General features: G+C 43.8%; 1 protein-coding gene across 2 annotated transcripts; it reads right to left on the bottom strand.

Moving 5' to 3' along the window:
- Positions 1-3828: 3828 nt before the first annotated feature.
- Positions 3829-25721, bottom strand: TMEM140 (transmembrane protein 140). Of its 2 annotated transcripts, none has more exons than XM_077469184.1 (3): positions 25617-25721; positions 15583-15653; positions 3829-6673 (listed from the first exon to the last, which is right to left on the bottom strand). In XM_077469184.1, exon 3 carries the CDS (start codon positions 6648-6650, stop codon positions 6084-6086), a length of 567 nt encoding a protein of 188 aa, XP_077325310.1. In that variant the 5' UTR covers positions 6651-6673; positions 15583-15653; positions 25617-25721; the 3' UTR covers positions 3829-6083. The 2 variants fall into 2 exon arrangements, with proteins under 2 accessions (XP_077325310.1, XP_077325311.1); XM_077469185.1 differs by having other exon boundaries at positions 15583-15656; positions 25617-25700.

Below are 25721 nucleotides of genomic sequence, written 5' to 3'. Positions count from 1 at the left end.
ATCATTGTCCTGCTGCATAACCCAAGTGCACTTGAGATTGAGGTCACAAACTGATGGCCGGACATTCTCCTTTAGGATTTTCTGGTAGAGCTCAGAATTCATGGTTCTATCAATTATGGTAAGTCATCCAGGTCCTGAAGCTGCAAAGCAGTCCCAGACCATCACGCTACCACCACCAAGTCTGACTGTTGGTATGATGTTCTTGTTATGAAATGTTGTATTAGTTTTATACCAGATGTAACGGGACGCATACCTTCCAAAAAGTTCAATTTTTGTCTCATCAGTCCACAGAATATTTGCCTAAAAGTCTTGGGGATAATAAAGATGTTTTTTGGTAAATGTGAAATGAGCCTTTGTGTTATTTTTGGTCAACAGTGGCTTTGGCCTTGGAACTCAACCATTTTTGCCCAGTCTCTTTCTTATTGTTGAATCATGAACAATGATCTTACCTGAGGCAAGTGAGGCCTACAGTTTTTTTTAGATGTTCTGGGTTCTTTTATGACCTCCAGGATGAGTCGTCGTCATGCTCTTGGAGTAATTTTTGTAGGCCGGCCACTCCTGGGAAGGTTCACCACTGTTCCAAGTTACCTCTATTTGTGGATAATGGCTCTCCCCATGGTTCACTGGAGTTCAAAAGTCTTAGAAATGGCTTTGAAATCCTTCCTAGACCGATACATATACATTACTTTGTTTCTAATCTGTTCTTGAATTTTTTTTGATTGTGGCATGATGTGTGGCTTTTTGTGATCTGTTAGTGTGCAGAAAGCCAGCATCATGACGACAGGTCACAAAAGTTCCCTTTAACTCGTTTATTGCTTGCTAGAGACTGTCTTTAAAGTGGAGTTCCACCCAAAAGTGGAAGCCCCACTTATCTGCTTTCTCCACCCTCTGATGACACATTTGGCACATTTTTGGGGGGGAGTGGATACCTGTCAAACACAGGTACCCGATCCCACTTCTGTGTAAGGTCGTCGCGTCGACCCACGTCATTTACGGGCCATCCTCCTTCTCTCCTCTGCATTCTGGGAGACACACACAGGTCCCAGAATACAGCGGGACCATTTAGAAAGCGAAGCGCGATTTGCACAAGGCTTCACTTCCGGTTTCTCTTAGTAAGGATGCCGGTTCCTGCACCCAAAGCCGATGATCGGATCAGCTTCAGGTGCTGAAATTGCGGGCACCCTGGACAGGTAAGTGTCCATATATTAGAAATCAGCAGCTACAGCGTCTGTGGATTGGAAACTATCGAATCCCCCCCCCCGCTGAAACCACCGCCTGTGGAAGAGAATTTCACATCCTTGCCACTCTTAGAGTAAAGAACCCTCTACGTAGTTTAAGGTTAAACCTCTTTTCTTCTAATTTTATCCCTATTGTGGGGTCACCAGTATGGTATTTTTAAATTGAAATCATATCCCCTCTCAAGTGCCTCTTCTCCATAGAAAATAAGTTCAGTGCTCGCAGATTTTCTGCATAACTAATATCCTCCAGACCCTTTATTAGCTTTGTTGCCCTTCTTTGTACTCACTCAATTTCCAGTACATCCTTCCTGAGGACTGGTGCCCAGAACTGGACAGCATACTCCAGATGAGGCTGGACCAAAATCTTGTAGATTAGGAGAATTATCGCTTCATCCCTGGAGTTAATCCCCTTTTTAATGCATGCCAACATTGTTTGCTTTGTTAGCAGCAGCTTGGCATTGCATACCATTGCTGAGCCTATCATCTACTAGGACCCCCAGGTGCTTTTCCATCCTAGATTCCCCCCAGAGGTTCATGCCCTAGTGAGTAGATTTGCCACCCAAATGCATTATTTTAAATTTTTTTACATTAAACCTCATTTGCCATGTAGTTGCCCACCCCATTAATTTGTTCAGATCTTCTTGCATGATTTCCACATCCTGAGAAGTTATTGCCCTGCTTAGCTTAATGTCGTCTGCAAATACAGAGATTGAGCTGTTTACCCCATCCTCCAGGTTGTTTATGAACAAATTAAACAGGATCCCAGCACAGAACCCTGGGGGACCCCACCCCTGACCATTCTGAGTATTCCCCATTTATCCCACCCTCTGAACTCACCCTTGTAGCCAGTTTTCAATCCATGTACTCACCCTATGGTCCATGCCAACGGACCTTACTTTGTACAATAAACATTTATGGGGAACTGTCAAATGCTTTTGCAAAATCCAGATACACCCCGTCTACAGGCCTTCCTTTATCTAGATGGCAGCTCACCTCCTCATTGAAGGTTAGGCAGGGACGATTCTTCATGAATCCATGCTGATTACTGCTAATGATACCGGATTCATTACTAAGATCTTGTATATAGTCCCTTATCGTCCCCTCCAAGAGCTTGCATACTATTGTTGTTAGGCAAACTGGTCTGTAATTCCAAGGGATGTATTTTGGCCCTTTTTTAAATATTGGTGCTACATTGGCTTTTCACCAATCAGCTGGTACCATTCCAGTCGGTAGACTTTTAGTAAAAATTAGGAACAATGGTCTGGCAATTACCTGACAGGGTTGAGGTCACCCTAAGTACCCTCAGGTGCAAGCCAGCTGGTCCCGGTGATTAATGTTACATTTCCCAAGTCTATTTCTAATTCTGTCCTCTGTTAGCCATGAGGGTGCTTCCTGTGATGGGTCATGAGGACAAACACTGCAGTTTTTGTTACTGAAGCCCCCCTGATTACCTTGTGAAGACTGAGGACAAGAATAAATTCAATACCTTCACCATTTGTAACCAGATTCCTTCTTCATTCTTATGGGGCCAATATTTTTCAAAATTGTCACTCTTTTTTTGTTTATAGCGCAAAAAATAAAAATCGCAGAGATAATCAAATACCACCAAAAGAAAGCTCTATTTGTGGGGAAAAAACTATTTTGTTTGGGTGCAGCACCGCATGACCGCACACTTGTCAGTTAAAGCGAAGCAGTGCTGAATCGCAAAAAGTGCTCTGGTCAGGAAGGGGCTAAAATCTTCCGGGGCTGAAGCGGTTAAAAAAGCTACAAGGAAAAACCCCAGAAAGAACCTAAAAATGCAACCCAGCAATCACCAGCAGTCAAAAGCAAAACTTGTTCACACTCTCCACTCAAGGTTCCCACTGTTCAGTGCACAGAAAATATGACAGTGGGGTATGCTGTGCTAGGTGAAATACAGTCCATATACAGTGGGTGAAGTTCAAGGTTCACCAAAAGCTGATAAAGGCTTACGTTCCCCCATACCACCTACAGAGTTCAGGCTCACCAAACGCTTTTTAATTTTTATTTAGATGGTGAGGGGGTTAGGGCAGGGTTCCACCCTATGCAGAAGGTTTGAGTAGTAGAAAGATTTGCTGAAAACATAGCTGAAAAGTGTACAGGGACAGATGACTCCCCACTCCACACTTTACCTTGTGATCCTGCCAGTAACACACTTCCTGTCCTAGGGGACAACAATCACTCATTATACGTAGGAACAGTGTTGTCACCCTAGCACATGACTAGTGAACACCACTTGTTCTCCTCATCTCTATGACATAGTCTTAAGATATAGCTGGGAACAATGTACCTGATAAGAGTGCAACCCAGGCATAGAGCACAAATAGACAGGATTTCTGGGCAGGATGTCTTTTAACTTATGGAACATATATAACAAAAAGGCTTTCAATGGCTTTTTTAACAGATCAAAATTACCAAAATAAGAGAAGTTCATTGTTGGGATTCACAACTTTTTTAACCTCTTGCCTACCGGGGGAAATGTTGACATTTTCACATACACGTTAAAATCTGCATTTTATTTACTTAAAACCTCCAATTTTTTTCCTGAAAGCAGAGACCATGGGGAATAAAATAGTGGCTGTTGCAATTTTTTATGTCAGATGATATTTGCAGATCCGTTTATTAAATACAACTTTTCAGGAAAAATTACACTTAATTAATGTTAGTACACACAAACACAATATAACATACATTCGCAGTGATACTGTACATGTGCGGTGCAATCATCGTTTACATATGCATGCCAGGCCTACGTGTGTGTGTTTGCATGTGAGCACAGGGGTGCTTTTATTTATTTTTTAGTATTATTATTTCTATTTAATTTACATTTTTTTACACTTTTTATTTTTTTTAACGTGCTCCTAAACAAGCCCCATTGTGATAGCTTTGGGCAAGCACAGGTACTCTTTATGGAGACATCAGGGGACTATTAGACCCCTGATGTCTCCCCTGTCCCCCTAGGCACCTGATCAAACACAGGTTGTTTGATCAGCCGCTTCCTCTAACGGCCAGACAAACACAGCTCTAAAACCGGAAGTGATGAAATCCTCTTCGCTTCCAGATTCCATCATCATAAAGAAGATCAGAAAACGGATGTTCCTCCATCTCCTCTGTGGGCAGCTGACCTAACTGCTTACTATGGTCCCTGACCCCACCCCCCTCCCAGTGAAATAGGAGACATACATACAATTACTGTGGGCGGCTATAGCCATGAGCAGTAATCATTGGCGTTGATTTACTAATACAGAAAGTGCAAAATCTGCTGCAGCTGTTCATGGTAGCCAATCAGCTTCTAACTTTAGCTTGTTCAATTAATCTTTGCAAAAAAAAAAAGACTGGAAGCCAATTGGTTTTTATGCAGCTGCACCATATTTTTCACACCAGTGTTAGTAAATCAACCCCATTGTGTTTCTGTCGGCTGTTTATAGCACAGGACTCTGAAGGAAAGGCCTGGGTGGCCGTTCCTGCAGAGCGCATGCACCGGTGACATCAACGGCTGCATGTACAGTAAATGTCCCATAAACAGGGCTATTTGGGAGATATTTACAGTACCTCTAGGTAAGCCTTATTATAGGCTTACCTATAGGTACAAATTATGCATGGGAGTATACTCCCACTTAAAGTAATTTAGGCCTTAATGCATCTCCTCTTCAAAATCAAAGCATTCATCATTTTTTTAACACATCATCATCTGGCTACTCATATTACATTATACAATACAACAAGCAGCTCCTGAAGATCTGACATATAAAGTGCATATTATGTTTCTGAGAATACTATTGAAAACGTATATACATATAAAGAAGAAGCTCAGTCATAATGGCTTATTAAACCCGAAAATGATATGCAAGTTTGACTCCAACCAAAACCTTTTTCCATTTCTGAGTAGAATGTAACCTTTGCCAGGGTTTACCAGTGTAATTTATTGCAGCTTACCAGGCTTTACCAGTGGCTGCATTTGTTTTTTTCCCCCAAGATTTTTATTTTTACCTCGTGACCATGCCATGCCAGCGAAGGACTTCCTGTGTAGGGTGACAACACCCAATTGCTGTACTGTATTTGTGGAGCAGCAGCTTTGTCATCCTAGCAGAGGACTACAGAACACGTCTCCTGTCATCTCCATAACATAAGCAGAAGGGGTTCTGTAGCTCAGCTTGGTGTTCTGCAGTCCAGCATGGCAGAACCGGTCAGGGAAAATAAGCGTTTAAAAGGATAGTTCACTTCTACCACAAAACTGCTTATGCAGATAAGGGGCATCTCTAGATAACAAAAAACTGTGCAACTGTGACTAAAGATGAATAATACCCTTGCTATAAGTGTAGGCCATTTGCATACCTTATGAAGCCTGACTGGAATACTCCCAGGAAGTTGCTAAGTGAGGCCTAGTCAATGAATATTTGACAAGACGCTGCAGGGAGAAGAACACTATGAAGTAAAATGAGGTAGGTTGCAAACTGACCATGCTTCATATTGTACTCTGAATATGGGTGTAACACAAAACATTGGTAGCAGTGGTGGCCCTATCCATGCGTCTGACCCCCTTACCTACATGCAGGGTGCTGGACACATGTATTCAAATGGGGGGGGGGGGGGTGGTTAAGCATGTGGTTAGAGCCTTAGGCTTTAATAGGCTTCAAAAAAGGGTGGGCTGTGGCAGAGGTTCTAACCCTCCTCCACTTTATCCAGACCAAAAGCAAAAGGCTTTGGCTGGAGTTGGGCTTTAAGTTTATTGTGCAAATTAGTGGCAAGTTTTGTGCAAATAGAAGACATCCAAATACTGTGCCTTAAATACACATACAGTCATTGAAAAGAAGGATAAAGAAGATGTCACAACTTAAAAGGGAAAGATCTGCCTGTCTTAACTCTTAAAATCTCGCTGGTCAGGTGGATGTTGTGCCTTATGATATAACAGAGTAGAGACATGCCACCCAATGCCAGCAGAACAGCCAGGAAGCCAGGGGTCACTTGGGAAATATCAAATAGGTCCCAAGTTAGGAAGACAAAAATGACCATTCCAAGGCTTAGTCCAATCAGGCTAAAACCATTTAGTCCCAGGGCAAATGTCCACAGGATCTTTTCGTCAGAACACTGACCAAATATCATTGGTATAATTCCCATGGTGATGAAAACCAATGAAGAGTAGGTCAAAATGATGGCCACGACAATTCCATATTGGTTGGTTCTTCCGATCAAACTCAAATCCTTCAGCTGGGTTTGACATGGACAGTCCTCAATAGTTTTGTTGAACAAGCAGTAATTATAGAAGCCAATTTTCTGGCAACCACTGACAATAATGTCACCACCTCCAATGATCAGAGCATAAATGAGAAGGGAACAGACCAGACTCTGCAGAAGGATAGTCAAGTAACCCCACCAACGGTGGCTCCAAAACATCTTCCTTCCAAAGTGAGACCAATCTAGGAAAGAAAAAAAAATTGAGGAAATATTATTTCACTGGAAAGGGTATTATACGTTTAGGCTTGGTTCACAGTATGTACGGACCAGCTTGTAGCAGGGAGTCCGGTGCATCCTCGTTCACCGTTTGAAGTCTGAATTTGGACCTGAAATGGAGCCAAAGATGCACAGGACCCTTCTGCTGTGTACTCCATGGCTGCCCCGGAGCTTTGGGAAATGGCTCCATTGAGAGCCGGTCACACTCTCCTGTCATGCGAATTGGATGTGGAGAAATCAGTGTGAACCCAGCCTTAAAGATTCTGGGCTCACAGTTTTCAATTATTCTGTTTACTAGCCTATCCTCTACTTATATTGATATGTTTAAAAAATTCATGTTACCAATAAAAAAAGAAACCCACAGAAAATCCTTTCAGTTCCCTACATAACCTTTTATGTAGCTGCCTGGGGTGGAGTAAAGGAGAATACTGTAATGCGTCTTCTGAGTGACAGAAGTCTGTTGACATCATACCCAAGATGTAGGGCCCAGTGGCAGTCTCGGGGCTTTTGGATGTCAACACAAGGTAGGCTTTTACAGGGACAGTCATTGAGAAAAAAATAAGTTAAAGTGGAGTTCCACCCTTTTTTAGTTTATTAAAAGTCAGCAGCTACAAAAAGCATAGCTGCTGACTTTTAATAAACTGACACTTACCTGTCCCACAGTCCAGCAAAGCCCCCCCCCCCCCCGGAGCCCTGCTCCTCTCTCCCTCCTCTCCTTGGCACCTCCATTGATACTATGGGCACCCGGCCATGACAGCTTACGGCTTCACGGCCGGGCGTGCACTGCGCATGTGCGAGTCGCACTGCACTCTGCTACTGGCCAGCCAATCTTCTGAGACCTGTGTTGTGTCCCAGGAGATCGCTGGCAGGGAGTGGCCACTTAAGGCGAGAGGAGGAGTCGCCTAGGCGGCCGAGAAGCGGAAGGAGGAAGTGGGACAGGAAGTCCCACTAAAGAAAGAGTACACACTCCCCCCCAAAAAATAAATGACATGCTAAATGTGGCATATCAGGGGGCGTGGGGTGCTTTAAGCGGAAGTTCCACTTTTGGGTGGAACTCCGCTTTAACCACTTCAATACAGGGCACTTAAACACCTTCCTGCCCAGACCAATTTTGAGCTTTCAGCGCTGTCGCACTTTGAATGACAATTGCGCGGTCATGCTACACTGTACCCAAATGAAATTTTTATCATTTTTTTCCCACAAATAGAGCTTTCTTTTGGTGGTATTTGATCACCTCTACGGTTTTTATTTTTTGCGCTACAAATAAAAAAATACCGAAAATTTTGAAAAAAAAATGTTTTTTTTGTTTCAGTTTCAAAACTTTGTAAATAAGTACGTTTTCTCCTTCACTGATGGGCACTGATGGGGCTACACTGATGGGCACTGATAAGGTGGCACTGATGGGCACCAATGTGGCACCAATGAAGTGGCACTGATAGGCGGCACTGATGGGCGACACGGATGGGCGACACGGATGGGCGACACGGATGGGCGACACGGATGGGCGACACGGATGGGCGACACGGATGGGCGACACGGATGGGCGACACGGACGGACACTGATAGGTGGCACAAATTGGCACTGATAGCTGGCACGGATGGGCGGCACGGATGGGCATGGATAGGCGGCACAGGTGGGCATGGATAGGCGGCACAGGTGGGCACTCATAGGCGGCACAGGTGGGCACTCATAGGCGGCACAGGTGGGCACTCATAGGCGGCACAGGTGGGCACTCAGGCGGCACAGGTGGGCACTCAGGCGGCACAGGTGGGCACTCATAGGCGGCACAGGTGGGCACTCATAGGCGGCATCGGTGTTATAGTAATGGATGCCAATCAGTGCCAAACAATAATGCATGCCAATCAGTGATGCCCATTGTGGCCACTGATTGGCATCCATTATGGGCACTGATTGGCACCCATTGTGCTGACTGGCACCCTGGTGGTCTAGGGAGGATTATGGATTTTTATTACCTTTTCCCTGGTGGTCTAGTGGTGTCCCTGGTGGTCCAGTGTGGGCATCCTCGGGGGGGCTGTGCTGATAATCGATCAGCACAGACCCCCCCTGTCAGAGGAGCAGCCGATCGGCTCTCCTCTACTCGCGTCTGACAGACGCGAGTGAGGGAAAGCCGATCACCGGCTCTTCCCATTTACACTGTGATCAGCCGTGATTGGACACGGCTGATCACATGGTAAAGAGTCTCCGTCGGAGACTCTTTACCGAGATCGTAGTTGCCGGGTGTCAGACTGACACCCCGCAACAACGATCGCCGCGATGCGCGCCCCCGGGGGCGCGCAGCGGCTCATTATCCTAATCACGTCATATGACGTCCGGTTAGGATAATGAAACCACTTTGCCGCCGTCAATTTGTAATAGGGCGGGCGGCAAGTGGTTAAATGCACATATATTTTCCAAAGTACCACCACCTGTAATTATAGCGAAAAGATATAGCTACATAAGGACACTGGTTTTAAGAGAGACAGCTGTGAATTTTGAATGATTGCAATGATGACCTTACAGTAAACCTCTGCTTTACCCATGCAGGTATCGGGGCATGTGACCCCCTTTCTTCTGCACTGGTGATTGGATGCTCAGGCACCCAGGTCTGTAACATGAGTAGGCTAGAAAGCCCTGTATAACAAGTCATGACTTGAATCTTACTTGCTTTGCTCCCTGTGGCCAAATAAAGTGATATTAAACTTTTTTTTTTAAACCTTTTTTTTTTTTTATTAAACACTATAGCCCTGGAAGAATTGACTGCTCAATGGCCAGGCCATTTTCTGCGATATGGCACTGCATCACTTTAATTGACAATTGCACGGTGGTGCAATGCTGTACCTAAACAAAATTGACGTCCCTTTTTTTTACCACAAATAGAGCTTTCTTTTGGTAGTATTTGGTAATCTCTGCGGTTTTTATTTTTTGTGCTATAAACAAAAAAAGAGTGCCAATTTTGAAAAAAAAACACAATATTTAGTACTTTTTCCTGCAATAAATAGCCCCGTTTAAAAAAAAAAAAAAAGCAAAATTTTTCCTCAGTTTAGGCCGATATGTATTCTTCTACATATTTTTGGTAATAAAAAATCACAAAAAGCGTATATTGATTGGTTTGCGCAAAAGTTATAGCGTCTACAATATAGGGGATAGATTTATGGCATTTTTATTATTATTTAGCGCCTGCTATCCTGCTTAACGGGACCGACGAATAGCTACGATGTAATTATGGTGGCCAGTCGGCAAGTGGTTAAAATAACAAACATGTCATTCTTACCTGCTTTGTGCAATGTTTTGCACAGAGCAGCTCCAATCCTCTTCTTCTCAGGTCCCCTGCTGGTGCTCCAGGCCCCTCCTCTTTGGGGAATGCCCCCACGGAAACCCGTTCCTGAATCTATTGACACAGAGCAGCCAACCCCCTGCTCCTTCGTCACATCATTTGATTGACAGCAGCGGGAGCCAATGGCTCGCGCTTCTATCAATCTGGCCAATGAAGAAGGAGACAGCGGCGAGAGCTGCTGCTCTCATGCACATTGCTGGATTGGATCAGGCTCAGGTAAGATAAATGGGGGGCTGGGGGGGATCCTGAAGCCCAGAAGGTTTTTTTTACCTTAATGCATAAATGCATTAAGGTATAAAAGCTGAAGGCATTAGAACCACTTTAAGAAAAGGGGAAGAGAGATACTTAGTGCAACTGTTTGAATATTTCAGTGGAAAGCACCTAAGTAGGAAGATGTCAAAGGGGTAAGTACAAGTGCGTGCTCGGAGAATGGTTCAATAAATTCTACAGAAGATGGTGGGAAAGCCTTATCTGCTCCAATGTAGGGCTACGGCAAGCTAATGCATGACACTCCTAAAAGGCTGCCCACTGACAGACTGAAGGAGCGCACATGGCTGTCTGACAATGCTTATGCTTATTGAGAAGGTAGTGGCTTAGTACTGCCATTGTGCTACATGAAGTACTGATAATGGCAGGATCTCCGTGAACAAATTCAGAAAAAATTATCTGCCTAGAAAAATTACATGCAGCGTGACATGATGAAAAACATATTGAAAATTGGATTTAGGCTCAGTTCACACTATCCCAAAGTCCAAAGTCACACGACGTCCGGTTAGGATAATGAAACCACTTTGCCGCCGTCAATTTGTAATAGGGCGGGCGGCAAGTGGTTAAATGCACATATATTTTCCAAAGTACCACCACCTGTAATTATAGCGAAAAGATATAGCTACATAAGGACACTGGTTTTAAGAGAGACAGCTGTGAATTTTGAATGATTGCAATGATGACCTTACAGTAAACCTCTGCTTTACCCATGCAGGTATCGGGGCATGTGACCCCCTTTCTTCTGCACTGGTGATTGGATGCTCAGGCACCCAGGTCTGTAACATGAGTAGGCTAGAAAGCCCTGTATAACAAGTCATGACTTGAATCTTACTTGCTTTGCTCCCTGTGGCCAAATAAAGTGATATTAAACTTTTTTTTTTAAACCTTTTTTTTTTTTTATTAAACACTATAGCCCTGGAAGAATTGACTGCTCAATGGCCAGGCCATTTTCTGCGATATGGCACTGCATCACTTTAATTGACAATTGCACGGTGGTGCAATGCTGTACCTAAACAAAATTGACGTCCCTTTTTTTTACCACAAATAGAGCTTTCTTTTGGTAGTATTTGGTAATCTCTGCGGTTTTTATTTTTTGTGCTATAAACAAAAAAAAGAGTGCCAATTTTGAAAAAAAAAACACAATATTTAGTACTTTTTCCTGCAATAAATAGCCCCGTTTAAAAAAAAAAAAAAGCAAAATTTTTCCTCAGTTTAGGCCGATATGTATTCTTCTACATATTTTTGGTAATAAAAAATCACAAAAAGCGTATATTGATTGGTTTGCGCAAAAGTTATAGCGTCTACAATATAGGGGATAGATTTATGGCATTTTTATTATTATTTAGCGCCTGCTATCCTGCTTAACGGGACCGACGAATAGCTACGATGTAATTATGGTGGCCAGTCGGCAAGTGGTTAAAATAACAAACATGTCATTCTTACCTGCTTTGTGCAATGTTTTGCACAGAGCAGCTCCAATCCTCTTCTTCTCAGGTCCCCTGCTGGTGCTCCAGGCCCCTCCTCTTTGGGGAATGCCCCCACGGAAACCCGTTCCTGAATCTATTGACACAGAGCAGCCAACCCCCTGCTCCTTCGTCCCATCATTTGATTGACAGCAGCGGGAGCCAATGGCTCGCGCTTCTATCAATCTGGCCAATGAAGAAGGAGACAGCGGCGAGAGCTGCTGCTCTCATGCACATTGCTGGATTGGATCAGGCTCAGGTAAGATAAATGGGGGGCTGGGGGGGATCCTGAAGCCCAGAAGGTTTTTTTTACCTTAATGCATAAATGCATTAAGGTATAAAAGCTGAAGGCATTAGAACCACTTTAAGAAAAGGGGAAGAGAGATACTTAGTGCAACTGTTTGAATATTTCAGTGGAAAGCACCTAAGTAGGAAGATGTCAAAGGGGTAAGTACAAGTGCGTGCTCGGAGAATGGTTCAATAAATTCTACAGAAGATGGTGGGAAAGCCTTATCTGCTCCAATGTAGGGCTACGGCAAGCTAATGCATGACACTCCTAAAAGGCTGCCCACTGACAGACTGAAGGAGCGCACATGGCTGTCTGACAATGCTTATGCTTATTGAGAAGGTAGTGGCTTAGTACTGCCATTGTGCTACATGAAGTACTGATAATGGCAGGATCTCCGTGAACAAATTCAGAAAAAATTATCTGCCTAGAAAAATTACATGCAGCGTGACATGATGAAAAACATATTGAAAATTGGATTTAGGCTCAGTTCACACTATCCCAAAGTCCAAAGTCACACGACTTTCAGTGCAACTTTGGAGTCCAACTTTGATGTGACTTTTTACACTCTGTGGCATTGAAGTTGTATCAAAGTTGGACCAAAGTAGTGCAGAAACCTTTTCTAAAGTTGGACAGATTTTTGTAGTATCAGTTAAGACAGCTCTCCTAGGGAAACATTGAATTTCATGTCATTCGACTTGGTGTGAACCGAGCCTAGGGTCTACAAACTCTTTATGCTGACAATATTTACATATAAATACAAAACTGTAGAAAGTCAAAAGATTATGTACAAAGGCTTGCCAAGTCTTGTTTCTCAGCACCTACCAGACTCATACTAGTGGAGGAGAGCCAAAACTAAGAGTGCTCATGATTTGGAATGGGGACAAAAGAGCTAAAAATATTTATAATCTGAGGCCTTCTCTGCTGCTGGCTTTGGACGCAGAGAAGGCCTTTGATTGCATTCATTGGCAATACCTTACTCAAGTGCTCCGCAGGTTTGGATTCTCAGGCACCATTTTACAGGCCATATTAGCCCTATACTCCAAGCCTTCAGCTCAGGTTTACACCTCTGGCATACTGTCTAAACTGTTCAATATCACCAACGGTACTAGCCAGGGGTGCCCTTTATCTCCCCTAATCTTCAATTTATTAATGGAGCCCCTAGCCATCTATATACATTCCCATCCAGATATTAAAGGATATCCACTGCCCAAATCTACTCATACAATCAGCCTATTTGCAGATGATATATCATTATGATACTCACCGAAGTGGAAACTTCCCTGGCTTCGGTGCATGAGTCTCTAAATATGTTTAACCGACTGTCTTACTATAAAATTAACGAGAGTAAATCCTATATCATGGGGCTAGGTGTTGATCCTTCCGTTCAAGCAAAACTAAGCACGAAATTCCCTTATACATGGAAACAAGATGGGATTAATTATTTAGGTATTACTCTTACTCCATCCACTGAGGAACTCTTTACAGCTAATTATACCCCCTTTCTGAATCTAATGCACAACAAACTACAAGAACTTTCCAAGGTGGAGTTGTCTTGGACAGGTCGCCTAGAGGCGTTTAACATTATGATTTTGCCACAGTTGCTGTATATTTTTAGGGCGCTGCCAATCCCAATCCCCAACTCTTTCTTTGTTAAGGCCCAATCTATGTTAAACCAATATCTGTGGTGGGGCTAACGAGCTAAATGTGCCTTTAAAAAATGTCTCAAATCTAAAGGTGCAGGGGGGATAGGCTAAGTAGTATTGCAAAACTACCACTCTGCCGCAATCTTATCACAAATGAGAACATGGTTCTCTCAAGATCCTGGTCCCAAATGGGTGGAGCTCGAAAAATCTCAGGTCCCTGGGCATAGCCTACTAGACTTACTTCTAGCATGCAAATTTGTACCACAGGAACACTCACACCTGTCTATTACTATGAGGGCAACATTACAAGCATGGATAATGTTTTCCTCCTTGGGCTTTTCAGATCTAGTTTTAAAATCCATACCACTCACGATATCGAGTCTACCTTTAATCATCCCAGACTTGCATATCACACACTGGTTGTCTAAAGGTATCAACAAAATATCTGATTTAATGGTAGGACCGACCCTCAAAACATTTCGTACACTGCAGATAGAATATGTTATTGAAGACAGTGATCAATATAGGTATCTTCAAGTAGCCCACTTCCTTCAAAATGCATCCGAATGGGAAGTATCGCGCCCATGGAGAGTGGTACTCTTTCTCACGAACCACGTCTCCCACATTAAAGGGATTTCTTTGTTTTACTGCACACCTGAACTCCAAAAATACATTTGAAAAATCCACTAACATCACTTTATGGGAACGTGAGCTGGGGATGGAGATCTCCGAAGGACAATGGCAGAAAGCTATTCAAACTACTTTCAAAGCAACTAAGAGTGCTAATCTGTGGGAAATTACACATACAATTTTATTGAGGTGGTACTTAACCCCACAGAGAGTCTCTAAATTGAACCCATCATCTTCACCTCTATGCTGGAGGAATTGTGGCAATGTCGGCACGCTGCGACATGTTCTTTGGGGTTGTTCTGCACTACACTCACTCTGGGTCAAAACATTCAACCTGATTTCCAAGCTGGTGGATTCACAAATCACTCCCTCTGCTGCTCTGGCAATCTTATCAGTAGGCATAGAACACATCCCACTAACTACCAGAACTATAATAATACATATTCTCCTGGGTAGGAGATTGGTAATTTTGCGACATTGGATGGCAGTAGACCCTCCCACATTTAAAGAAGTACTTGAAACGATTAACACTCATGGCACATACGAAATTATGTTTGCCACGACACAAGGCAAATACCAAATGATGAAAGATAGATGGTCAAATTGGAACACTTGGTTTATATCCAACTGTTGTAAATAATGAGCATTTTTCTTTCTTTCTTTCCTTCTGGAAATTTAATTCTGAAAAGTCTTTTATAAATGGTGGGGTGGGAGGCTTCTCCCCTTCCGGCAAAGTGTGCACCCAAAAGGAGTGTCGAGAGGGGGGGGGGGGGGCACCTTTTCAAAAACCTTTACAAATCAGGATAAGCTAATAAGGCTGCCTTTCACAGCTATATTATTTTATAATATTTTATATAGAACCTGTTGTTCTATGATACCTATATCTGTACTGTTATGTTGTCATTTCATGATGTTCCAATACTTAACCATGTCTTACGATAATTCTTTTCTGTATTGACTTCTTGAAAACTCAATAAAAAACGATTGAAATTAAAAATATTTATAATCCCCACTTTCTGCACTTCCGTCCACACAAAATTTCTTGCCGTAGTTTCCCTTCCAAACACCTCTGTTTACATGAATCATTCTGAAAGTTCAGTGGATGGTCACTTAGTAGTCAGGATCATGAAAAGTGGTGTCTGGCTAAGCACTAGTTATGAAGTTACTCACTGTTGAGCCTTAATTGCTAAATTTCACTTTGAAACACCAGCACATGGAGCTACTCATGAGGAGATCCGAAAAACTCACCTTTGTGAGCGATAGTCACGTGTTCTGTTATGATCTTCCTTCAAAGTTTGGAGTCATTTTCGTGCCATGTTCTGCTGGACAAGGGAGAAAAAAAACCCACACATTAGTTTGAATGTTGAACGTTTTCCATAGACACTACTTATCGCCCCTACCCATCAGAATCTGCCCAACGTTCAAAACATCTCAAAATAGGGAACATCGGTTTAGATCATGTGATCACTATCAATGGGCAGTATTCAGGTAGAACCAGACAATCCATTGAAACACTGAAACACAATTCATAGTGCCTATATAGTGTACACCAAAGAAAATTAAAGACCAAAGGTAAAAGCTATAAAACCATCTCCCATCTTGATGTTCCTGTGACTACAGTTCTAAATATTTTTGAGAAGTTTAAAGTGGTTCTTAAGGTTTTTTGAAGGTTTGTTCAGCTCCTTGACAGCACCCCAAAACCATTGCACAGAGCAGGTATGTATAAAAAAACGTTTTTTTTCTTTTACAAAAGTTTTTATTGTGAAATAACAAGTTTATGAGTCAATACAATAGGCTTACAGTTGGATTTCGGTACAGGTAGTTTCAGTTGAGTACAATTCAAGCAGATTTCCAGCTAACCATGTACACATTCTCTGGATCAGAACAGACCCTGGGTTTCACATAAATGTAACACAAACATGGCCTGGAGTATGCCCAAAGCCTATAGTGATCATATCTGGTGTAGTGGAAAGATGAAAAAAAGGAGGGAAGGAAAGAGGGGGAAAGTTAAGGGACAAGAGGAGATTGGAGGGGATAGATGATGTGGAGAGCCACAGAGGAATAGGGGGGTCTGGAGAGAAGTCAGAAAGAGGAGGGGGGGGAATTGAAGGGGAGGAGGATGGGCCCACGGGGTGTGTCCCACCGGGCTCCTACAGCGACAGCAAGGTGATATAGAATCTGGAAGAATGGTGGTACTCTATCCAGGGTTGCCAGACTCTAAGAAATTTGGTATGAGTGTCAGAGAGAACAGAAGACAGTTTTTCATTGACTATGACATCGTTCAGACTGTTTTTGACTGCCTCAAAGCTGAGATCCAGGGTTCTCCATGCTCGTGCTATAGTCAGCTTAGTTGCGCCAACTGTCGTTCTGGGCGTAGTAGTTCTGGTATTGCTTTGACGAGAAGAGCCTCGAAAGGATCCCTTTTTAGGTTCACCCGGAGTAGACTGCGGAGTAACGCGTAAACCCTGACCCATAGTCTGCACACCTTCGGGCACGTCCACCAAATATGGGCCATTGTACCCTCCTGGTCACACCCCCTGAAACAGAGAGAGGAGCAGGTGGGAACGAAGCGGGCTAAGCGTGTCAGGGTGTAATACCACTGGTATAGGACCTTGTAGGCGTTCTCTAGGATCGTGACGTTGCATGAGCATTTTGACAAGGTTAGGGTCATTGCCTGCCAATCCTCCAGATCTAGCTGTTTCCCCAGATCCTTCTCCCACTGCAGGTGATAGGATCGCACCGGGGGTTTCTTCATGGAGATCAAGGCTGAATATATTAAAGAAATCAGACCAGGAGAGTGAGGCCTGGATCTGCAGATGCTTTCGAACGGTGACAACCGGTGTGGGGCGTCCTGGGATTTGATGAGGCTTTGGAGGAAGTGATGAATCTGGAGATATCTAAAATACTCCCTTAAGGGTATATCGTGAGACGAGCGCAAGGCTGCAAATGGGAGTATTCTAGTAGGAGTAAGTAAGGAATGAACATCTATGAACCCATTGAGGGTCCACCATTTAAATTGTGCAGAGTTATCAAGACCCGGGGGGAAAAGAGGGCAACGAAGGAGTCGCAGCAGCGGGAGATGGGGAGAAGCCAACCCTGCCGAATACTTCACTGAGTCCCAAACTCTCAAAGTGTGGAGCATGCAGGGCCCTGTAATCGTGGGGCGGTGTTTTGGTGGGAGCCAGGGTAAGGAGGAAATGAGGGTGGGGTCCACGTTGGGTAAGTCAATAGCAGCCCACAAAAGGGAGCTGATACGTCTCGTGGAGATGAGAGAGGGGTGCTATGGTGGCTGCTATATAGTAGTCTCTTAGATTTGGGACCGCAAGGCCTCCATTTGCTCTTTTAGCGAACATGATTTGTCTGTTGATACGGAGGCGAGATGACCCCCAGATAAATTGTAGGACCCTACGCTGATGAATATTGAGGATGTGTGAAGGAATCGGGATTGGAATGATCTAAAAGTAATATAGTAGCTTCAGGAGATATGCCATTCTGATGGCTGATATCCTCCCGAACCAAGAGAGGGGTAAAGATGACAACAATGTCAGCATATCTGATAAACGCTTGAACAGTGGTGGGTAGTTAGCCTGATATAGGGCCTGATATGTGGAGATGATGCAAATTCCAAAATAAGGTAAGGAGGAGACCCATTGATAGGGAAAGGCCGCTTGCAAGTCCCTCAGTAGTTCCTGGGACAGGTTGGTTGACAATGCCTTCGATTTTACGACGGGTTGATCTGAAGCCCTGAGAGTGATGCAAAAGTCCGTAGTAGGGTGTGTAGATTGGGCAGGGAGGTTCTAGGGGAAGTGACAGAAAGGAAAATGTCGTCGGCAAACAAGGAGATCTTATGGGGAGAACAGGCTATTTCAATGCCCTTGATGTCAGGGTGCGTTCTTATCGCTTCTGCCAGGGGTTCCAGCGCCAGTACAAAAAGAAGGGGTGACAATGGGCATCCCTGACGGGTCCCTCTTCGTATGTCAAAGATGGGTGATTCAAACCCATAATATTTTACTCTTGCTCTGGGGGAGTTGTAAAGAGCTGACATCCAGGACATAAACGGGGACCCGAAGCTAAAACGCTGCAGAACCAACATGAGATAGGGCCATGACAAGGTATCAAAGGCCTTAGTCATATCGAGGGAGAGAAGCCTAGATTCGAGAGAGCGAGTGTGAGCTAGGTGTTGGAGTTGCACTATACGGCGGATTGCATCGCCAGCCTGTCTCTGGGGCACAAAACCGACCTGATCTTTTTTTATCAGACGAGGGAGAAACGAGTTTAGGTGTGTCGCCAAGATTTTTGTCAGAAGCTTCATATCGATATTGATAAGTGAGATAGGCCTGAAATTGGCCCAAGATGAGTGATCACGATCAGGTTTCGGAATCATTACTACGTTTGCCGTCAGAAGATCCGGGGTAAGTGGACAGCCTCTCTTTACTGAGTTGTACATAGCCTTTTTTTCTTTATTATCACTTTAAAGTGTTACTAAACCCAGGACCCTGCATTCGCTATATCTGGTCTCCCATAGTACATAGAACATGGAAATACAAACGTTTTAGCAAATATAAACGGTTAAATACCCTTTCTCACCAGAAGTATATAGCAGTCTTGTGACTTCTAGATGTGCCTGGTTAAAGCTTGTAGGAGGAGTTTTCATTCTCCCGATTGTCCTATGAGGCTGCAGGACCCCTGACCCTCTGTCTGGACAGTGCTGATTGGCCCTGTGCTGATCACATGCACTCTCCCAAAAGAAAATAAAACTCTCTAGCATTACAGGCATACCCCACTTTTAAGTACCCAATGGGGTTTATTTACTAAAGCTGGAAAGTGCAAAATCAGGCTCACTTCTGCATAAAAACCAATGAGCTTCCAGGTTTTATTACCAAAGCTTAATTGAACAAGCTGGGGTTAGAAGCCTATTGGTTTCTATGCAGAAGGGAGCCTGATTTTGCACTTTCCAGCTTTAGTAAATAAACCCCATTGTGTACTTAAAAGTGGGGTATGTCCCCTTATATTGCAGCCATCACCGACAATCACGCTAGGTCTTATTTTCTGGGAAACAGGGTATGCTTACTTTTTTAATTGTAACATAACAACATTTCAAGAGGTATGATACTTTTTCAAGGCACTGTACACATATGTATAGAAACAAGTCTTTTGTTTCTCTGTAAATGGTGCCTTGTTAACTGCTATCTCGCTGGGCTTGTAGTTATGGAGCAGCTGAAAATTTCCTCAGCGCCCACAGCCTCATGCTCTGTCATTCTTGGGTGAGTTTATCTGATTTGGTTTTCTGCAGACTGACTTCTATTCATAGGTCAGGGCTGTCAGTGAAAAATTGCTGTGACTGCAACTTTATACTTCACCAATGTGAACGTGAACCATCTAGCTGAGACTGACAGACAAGAATCTCTCTCATTTAACATACAGCTCCACCACTCGACTTGAAAATTCTTTTTTAATGGAAACATATAATCTTTTTAAATTTGTTTTAGATCAACGTGTAAAATAAACCAAATTGATGTATATTATCTCATTGGTATCTATTCATCTTACACTCTTCGTACACGCCTCACATTTTTGTAAATATTTTATTATACCTTTTCATGTGACAACACTGAAGAAATAACACTTTGCTACAATGTAAAGTAGTGAAGGTACAGCTTGTATAACAGTGTAAATTTGCTGTCACCCTCAAAATAACTCAACACACAGATATTAATGTCTAAACCACTGGCAACAAAAGTGAGTACACCCCTAAGTGAAAATGTCCAAATTGGGCCCAATTGGCCATTTTCCCTCCCCGGTGTCATGTGACCCATTAGTGTTACAAGATCTCAGGTGTGAATGGGGAGCAGGTGTGTTAAATTTGGTGTTATCGCTCACTTTCTCTGGAAGTTCAACATCTTGGCAAAGAACTTTCTGAGGATCTGAAAAAAAAAGAATGGTTGCTCTACATAAAGATGGCCTAGGCTATAAGAAGATTGCCAAGACCCTGAAACTGAGCTGCAGCACAGTGGCCAAGACCATACAGCGGTTTAACAGGACAGGTTCCACTCAGAACAGGCCTCACCATGGTCAACCAAAGAAGTTGAGTGCACATGCTCAGCATCATATCCAGAGGTTGTCTTCGGGAAATAGTCATATGAGTGCTGGCAGGATTGCTGCAGAGGTTAAAGGGGTGGGGGTTCAGCCCATCAGTGCTCAGACCATATGCCTCATACTGCATCAAATTGGTCTGCATGGCTGTTGTCCCAGAAGGAAGCCTCTTCTAAAGATGATGCACAAGAAAACCTGCAAACAGTTTGCTAAAGACAAGCAGACCAAGGACATGGATTACTGGAACCATGTCATGTGGTCTGATGAGACCAAGATAAACTTATTTGGTTCAGATGGTGTTAAGTGTCTGCAGCGGCAACCAGGTGAGGAGTACAAAGACAAGTATGTCTTGCCTACAGTCAAGCATAGTGGTGGGATTGTCATGGTCTGGGGCTGCATGAGTGCTGCCGGCACTGGGGAGCTACAGTTCATTGAGGGAACCATGTATGCCAACATGTACTGTGACATACTGAAGCAGAGCATTATCCCCTCCCTTCAGAGACTGGGCCACAGGGCAGTATTCCAACATAACGACCCCAAACACACCTCCAAATGGCCACTGCCTTTATAAAGAAGCTGAGGGTAAAGGTGTGGACTGGCCAAGCATGTCTCCAGACCTAAACCCAATTGAGCATCTGTGGGGCATCCTCAAACGGAAGGTGGACAAGCGCAATGTCTCTAACATCCACCAGCTCCATGATGTCGTAGTGGAGGAGTGGAAGAGAACTCCAGTGGCAACCTGTGAAGCTCTGGTGAACTCCATGCCCAAGAGGGTTAAGGCAGTGCTGGAAAATAATGGTGGCCACACAAAATATTGATACTTTGGGCCCAATTTGGACATTTTTACTTAGGGGTGTACTCACTTTTGTTGCCAGTGGTTTAGACATTAATGGCTGTGTGTTGAGTTATTTTGAGGGGACAGCAAATTTACACTGTTATACAAGCTGTACACTCACTACTTTACATTGTAATTTTTTCAGTGTTGTCACATGAAAAGCTAGAATAAAATATTTACAAAAATGTGAGGGGTGTACTCACTTTTGTGAGATACTGTATATATATATATATATATATATATATATATATAGGATATATATAAGATTCTTTGGCAGGGGTGGAGTGTGAAGATTGGCAGCCTCTGAACTGTGTCACCCCTCTGCCGTGATTCAGTGTAGTTCTAATTTGCACTGTCAGCTATTACTGATACACTGAGATGTATTCTGCATACATACCATATAGGTCATTAAATAAGGTTCCCTCCAGAGTAAAGTCCTCTATGCTTCATACACAGTCCAATATATCCTGAAAGATCCCACAAGAAAGGACAGCTGGGTGGCCCAAATCTTAGAACATACTTTTCTTGTATTTAAAAGGTAGAATTTCACTTTTTGTTTTTTTTGGAAGACTCGCTTTAAGGTTTTATCTTTTTCAGGGATCATACATGATAAATTTGTCCTTTTCTGGAGGACTTTTGCAGATATATGGACTACATATAAAGAATAGAGGTAATATTTTCTCAGCAGGGTCAGGGATAAGAAAACCTTTCCTGCAGAGTCACGGACAGCAACAATTAGATGAAATGGGGGTCACAGACAGCAATAGAGAGGTGAAATCTCCTAACTAGGTTACGAAGAGGAATAGCAAGGTTACATAATCTCTCTAATGGGATCACAGAGAGGAACGGTCAGGTAAAATATCTCAAACGGGGGTCACAGACAGGAACAGCGAGTTCTGGGCCTCTTTCACACACCCGATCCATTCAGGTACGCCTGTCAGTTTTTCAGGCGGACCTGAACGGATGCTCCATAGAACTCTTTGGAGCGTCGGATGTCATGTCTGCTGACATCCGACCCTCTCCGATCCGAAAAAGTGTGACGGAGTAAAAACCTACTTTTCCATCCATCATCGGATCGGATGACGATGGACTCTGCGCTCCGTCGTCATTCGATCTCCCATAGGGGAGAGCGGCCCTCTGACAGGTCCATCCCTGAACAGTGTGCAGAGACGGACCTGTCATCTTCATAATCAGCGGAGATCGACGGAGCGATCCCCACTGAGCAAGCGGATATTCACGGGGCGGATCATCACTGATCTGCCTCATGTGAAAGAGCCCTAACAAGTTTACTGACAGGAAAAGCAAGTTGAAATCCTCCCAAACCATATCACGGACTTTTGCGCTAATGCATGGGCGGCCCCAGTGTGAAAGGGGGTCTTAGAGTTAGGCCTCCTTCACTTGGCTGTTTAGCTGCAGACTCTGGAATCTACTGGCAAAAATCTGCGGATTCTTGCGGCTGGAAATATGGGCGCATACAACTAATGGCGGCCATTCAGCCCATATAAACTAATTACAGGATGACAGTGACTGACATAGACATTTGTCCCTAACTGCTTGTTGCACAGCTACATGTGAACAGCCTTGGATTTACCAAAACTAATATGAGATCAAACCTAAACAATTTATATGCAATGAGGAAGGCCCTTGTACTACATCAGGGGTGTCCAACATGTGGCCCGCTGCACCCTCTGATGTGGCCCGCCATGTCTTGCTCTGAGATGACGAGTCGGCAAGACCAGATCGCGGATTCCCGATCCACCATCTCTGAGCATTACTGCAAAGAATGGAGCCACCACTAGAGGAAGAAGAGCCGACTCCTTCACAGACAGAGTGATACCAAATGTACTCCGCCTGCGACAGGAAGCATCGGCTCTGCTCTCTACTGCAGCTGCATGCTTCTGTCACAATTATGCTCGAGGATGGCGGGTCGGGACACAGGAACCCGCGATCTGGGACAGCAGCCACCAGTGTCAGTACCAGCCAGTAGTACCAGTCATCAGTATCAGTACCCGCCAGAAGTACCCGCCAGCATTACCAGTACCCACCACCTGTACCAGTCATCAGTACCAGCCAGCAGTAACAGTACCAGCCAGAAGTACCCTCCAGCAGTACCAGTACCCACCATCTGTACCAGTCATCAGTACCAGCCAGCAGTATAAACCAGCAGTACGACTACCAGCCACCAGTACCCGCCAGCAGTACCAGTACCCGCCAGCAGTACTAGCCAGAAGTACCAGTCAGAAGTACCCACCAGCAGTACCAGTACCAGCCAGCAGTACCAGTACCAGCCAGCAGTACCAGTACCAGCCCAACAGTACACGCCAGCATTAACAGCATCTGTCAGCAGTACCCACCGGCAGTACCAGCCAGCTGCAGGAATCCAGAGGAAGAAGTGAAGATTGAGGTCAGTTGAGGAGCAGGTAAACCGCTGTGCATCAATGTGAAAGCAGCCTTAGGCCCCTTTCACATAATCGGTCCGATCGGGTCCGCCTGTCTGGTTTTTAGGTGGACTCAAATGGACTCTCCATTCACCTCTATAGAGCGGCAGATGTAAACTGACTTGTGTCTGTTTACACCCGCCTATCTGCAATCCGATCTCCTTAAAAAAAAAATAAAAAAAAAAAAACAGAAGGGGATCTGTCCCCTTCTGTCTGAGCAGATCGGAGTGCCCTTAGGGTAGAGCGGGTTGCATCCGTGTCTGCTCTACAAATGCAGAGTGGACACAGACCTGCCATCCCCGTTCACGCTCATTGTGGCCAATGACCAGTTACCAAGTCAATAAAGTGGCCCTCGCTCCTCAAAAGGTTGGACACCCCTTTACTACATAGTTGAACGTAAATCGAAAGGAAATTGAACAAGAAAATTGTATAATGTATGGCCAGCTTAAAGGGGTTGTAAAGGTAAATGTTTTTTCACCTTAATGCATTCTATGCATTAAGGTGAAAAAACATCTCACAGTGCCGGCGCCCCCCCGTTTTACTTACCTCACCCCTCGAAAGTCCCGCGCTTGCCCCCACCTTCCTCTTCGCTGATCAGCCTGGCCGCTGATTGGCTGGAGTGGATGGATTGAAGGCAGCGCAACCATTGGCTTGTGCTGCTGTCAATCACATCCAATGATGCGGTGCGCCAGGGGGGGGGGCCAGGCCATGTAATACAACGAGCAGCTATAGCCGCCGGCTGTATCACGGGAGCGCACCCGCAGGTGCTTCTCACCATGCGAGGGAGCTCGCATGAACGTGAGAAGTACCTGCGGGAAGAAGCAGAGACAGCCGCAGGGGGACCCCAGAAGAGCAGGTTCGGGGCCACTCGCAAAACGAGCTGCACAGTGGAGGTAAATTATAACATGTTTGTTATTTTAAAAAAATTAAAAAAATGACTTTACAATCCCTTTAAGCCTGTAAATAGTTTATATAGGCTGAGGTGTCACCCCTATTCACATGCACCTGTCATTCTAGTTGCAAGAATCTGCTGATTCTTGCCGCTGAGATCGAATAAATGCGGCTTAACCGCAGTGTGAAGGAAGCCTCAGTGCAAGTTTGTTTTAGGTAGGAAAAAAAAGGCACACTATTGTTTTTGAGCCCTACTACGGGTACAAACAAAAAATAGTGCATACATATGCGGCATCCCCATGCACATTGAGGATAGAGAATTTATTTTGGATTTTTTTTTTCTTTATGTTGTTTTTTTTTTTTTTTTTTTTTTTTTATATTTTGGCCCAGTTTTTTTAATTTTTTTTTTGATAATCAAAACAAATTCTAATGCATCTGTATACATGAAGCAAAGACAGGTATGGCTTTACTAACATGTAGAAATGTTGCATACATATGTTCAAGTATTAAGATTTGTATATATTTTTAATCAATAAAGTTGAACTAAAAGGCAAAACATTTTTTTTTTTTCCTTTTACTTTCACTTTTGATGATAATGGTAAACAGGACAAATAGAGAAGGCGAATCTCCCCAACAGGGGCACAGACAGAAATAAAATCTGACGGCTGTTCTAATCCCTTTATTTTCATTTTAAAATGAAAAAACGAAAATAAAAAAAAAATAAAAAAAAAATAAGTTTGCCAAAGTTATACGAGGGGTTAAAGAAAATAACGTTGCCTTATTTACCAACATTTGTTTTTAAAAGTTAACTGCCTCCGCTTAGTAAATTCACCAGCTTTGTGTTAACCAAGTCACTCTGGGAAGACAGTAATGAAAGGGTTAACATCTATTACAAGCCTTCAGCTCTCGACATTCCAATAGAAAAGCGGCCCTGTGGTAAAGTGAGTTTTTAAGACTAGTAATACATAACATACAATAATAAGCATAAGAAAAACATTTGATACATGGAGTTTCAGAATACTCACCACCACCTGTATGAATGTGCTTCTCTGACATTTGCAGACTATGGACTTATTCCTCTAAGTCACATGGCCTGGTCAGCTGACCATGTTTACATGCATGCCTTGTCT

This window comes from Lithobates pipiens, unplaced genomic scaffold, assembly GCF_037356315.1.
Source record: "Lithobates pipiens isolate NorthernLeopardFrog02 unplaced genomic scaffold, aLitPip1_a1.2 Scaffold_8, whole genome shotgun sequence".
NCBI classification, from domain to species: Eukaryota; Metazoa; Chordata; class Amphibia; order Anura; family Ranidae; genus Lithobates; species Lithobates pipiens.
Note: the sequence above shows the minus strand (reverse complement) of the source record. Positions and strands in the feature narration are given on the sequence as shown.

What these genes read in the sequence shown, in the direction of transcription:
- TMEM140 (XM_077469184.1), bottom strand. Translation starts at nt 6,650, where the DNA reads ATGTTTTGGAGCCACCGTTGGTGGGGTTACTTGACTATCCTTCTGCAG.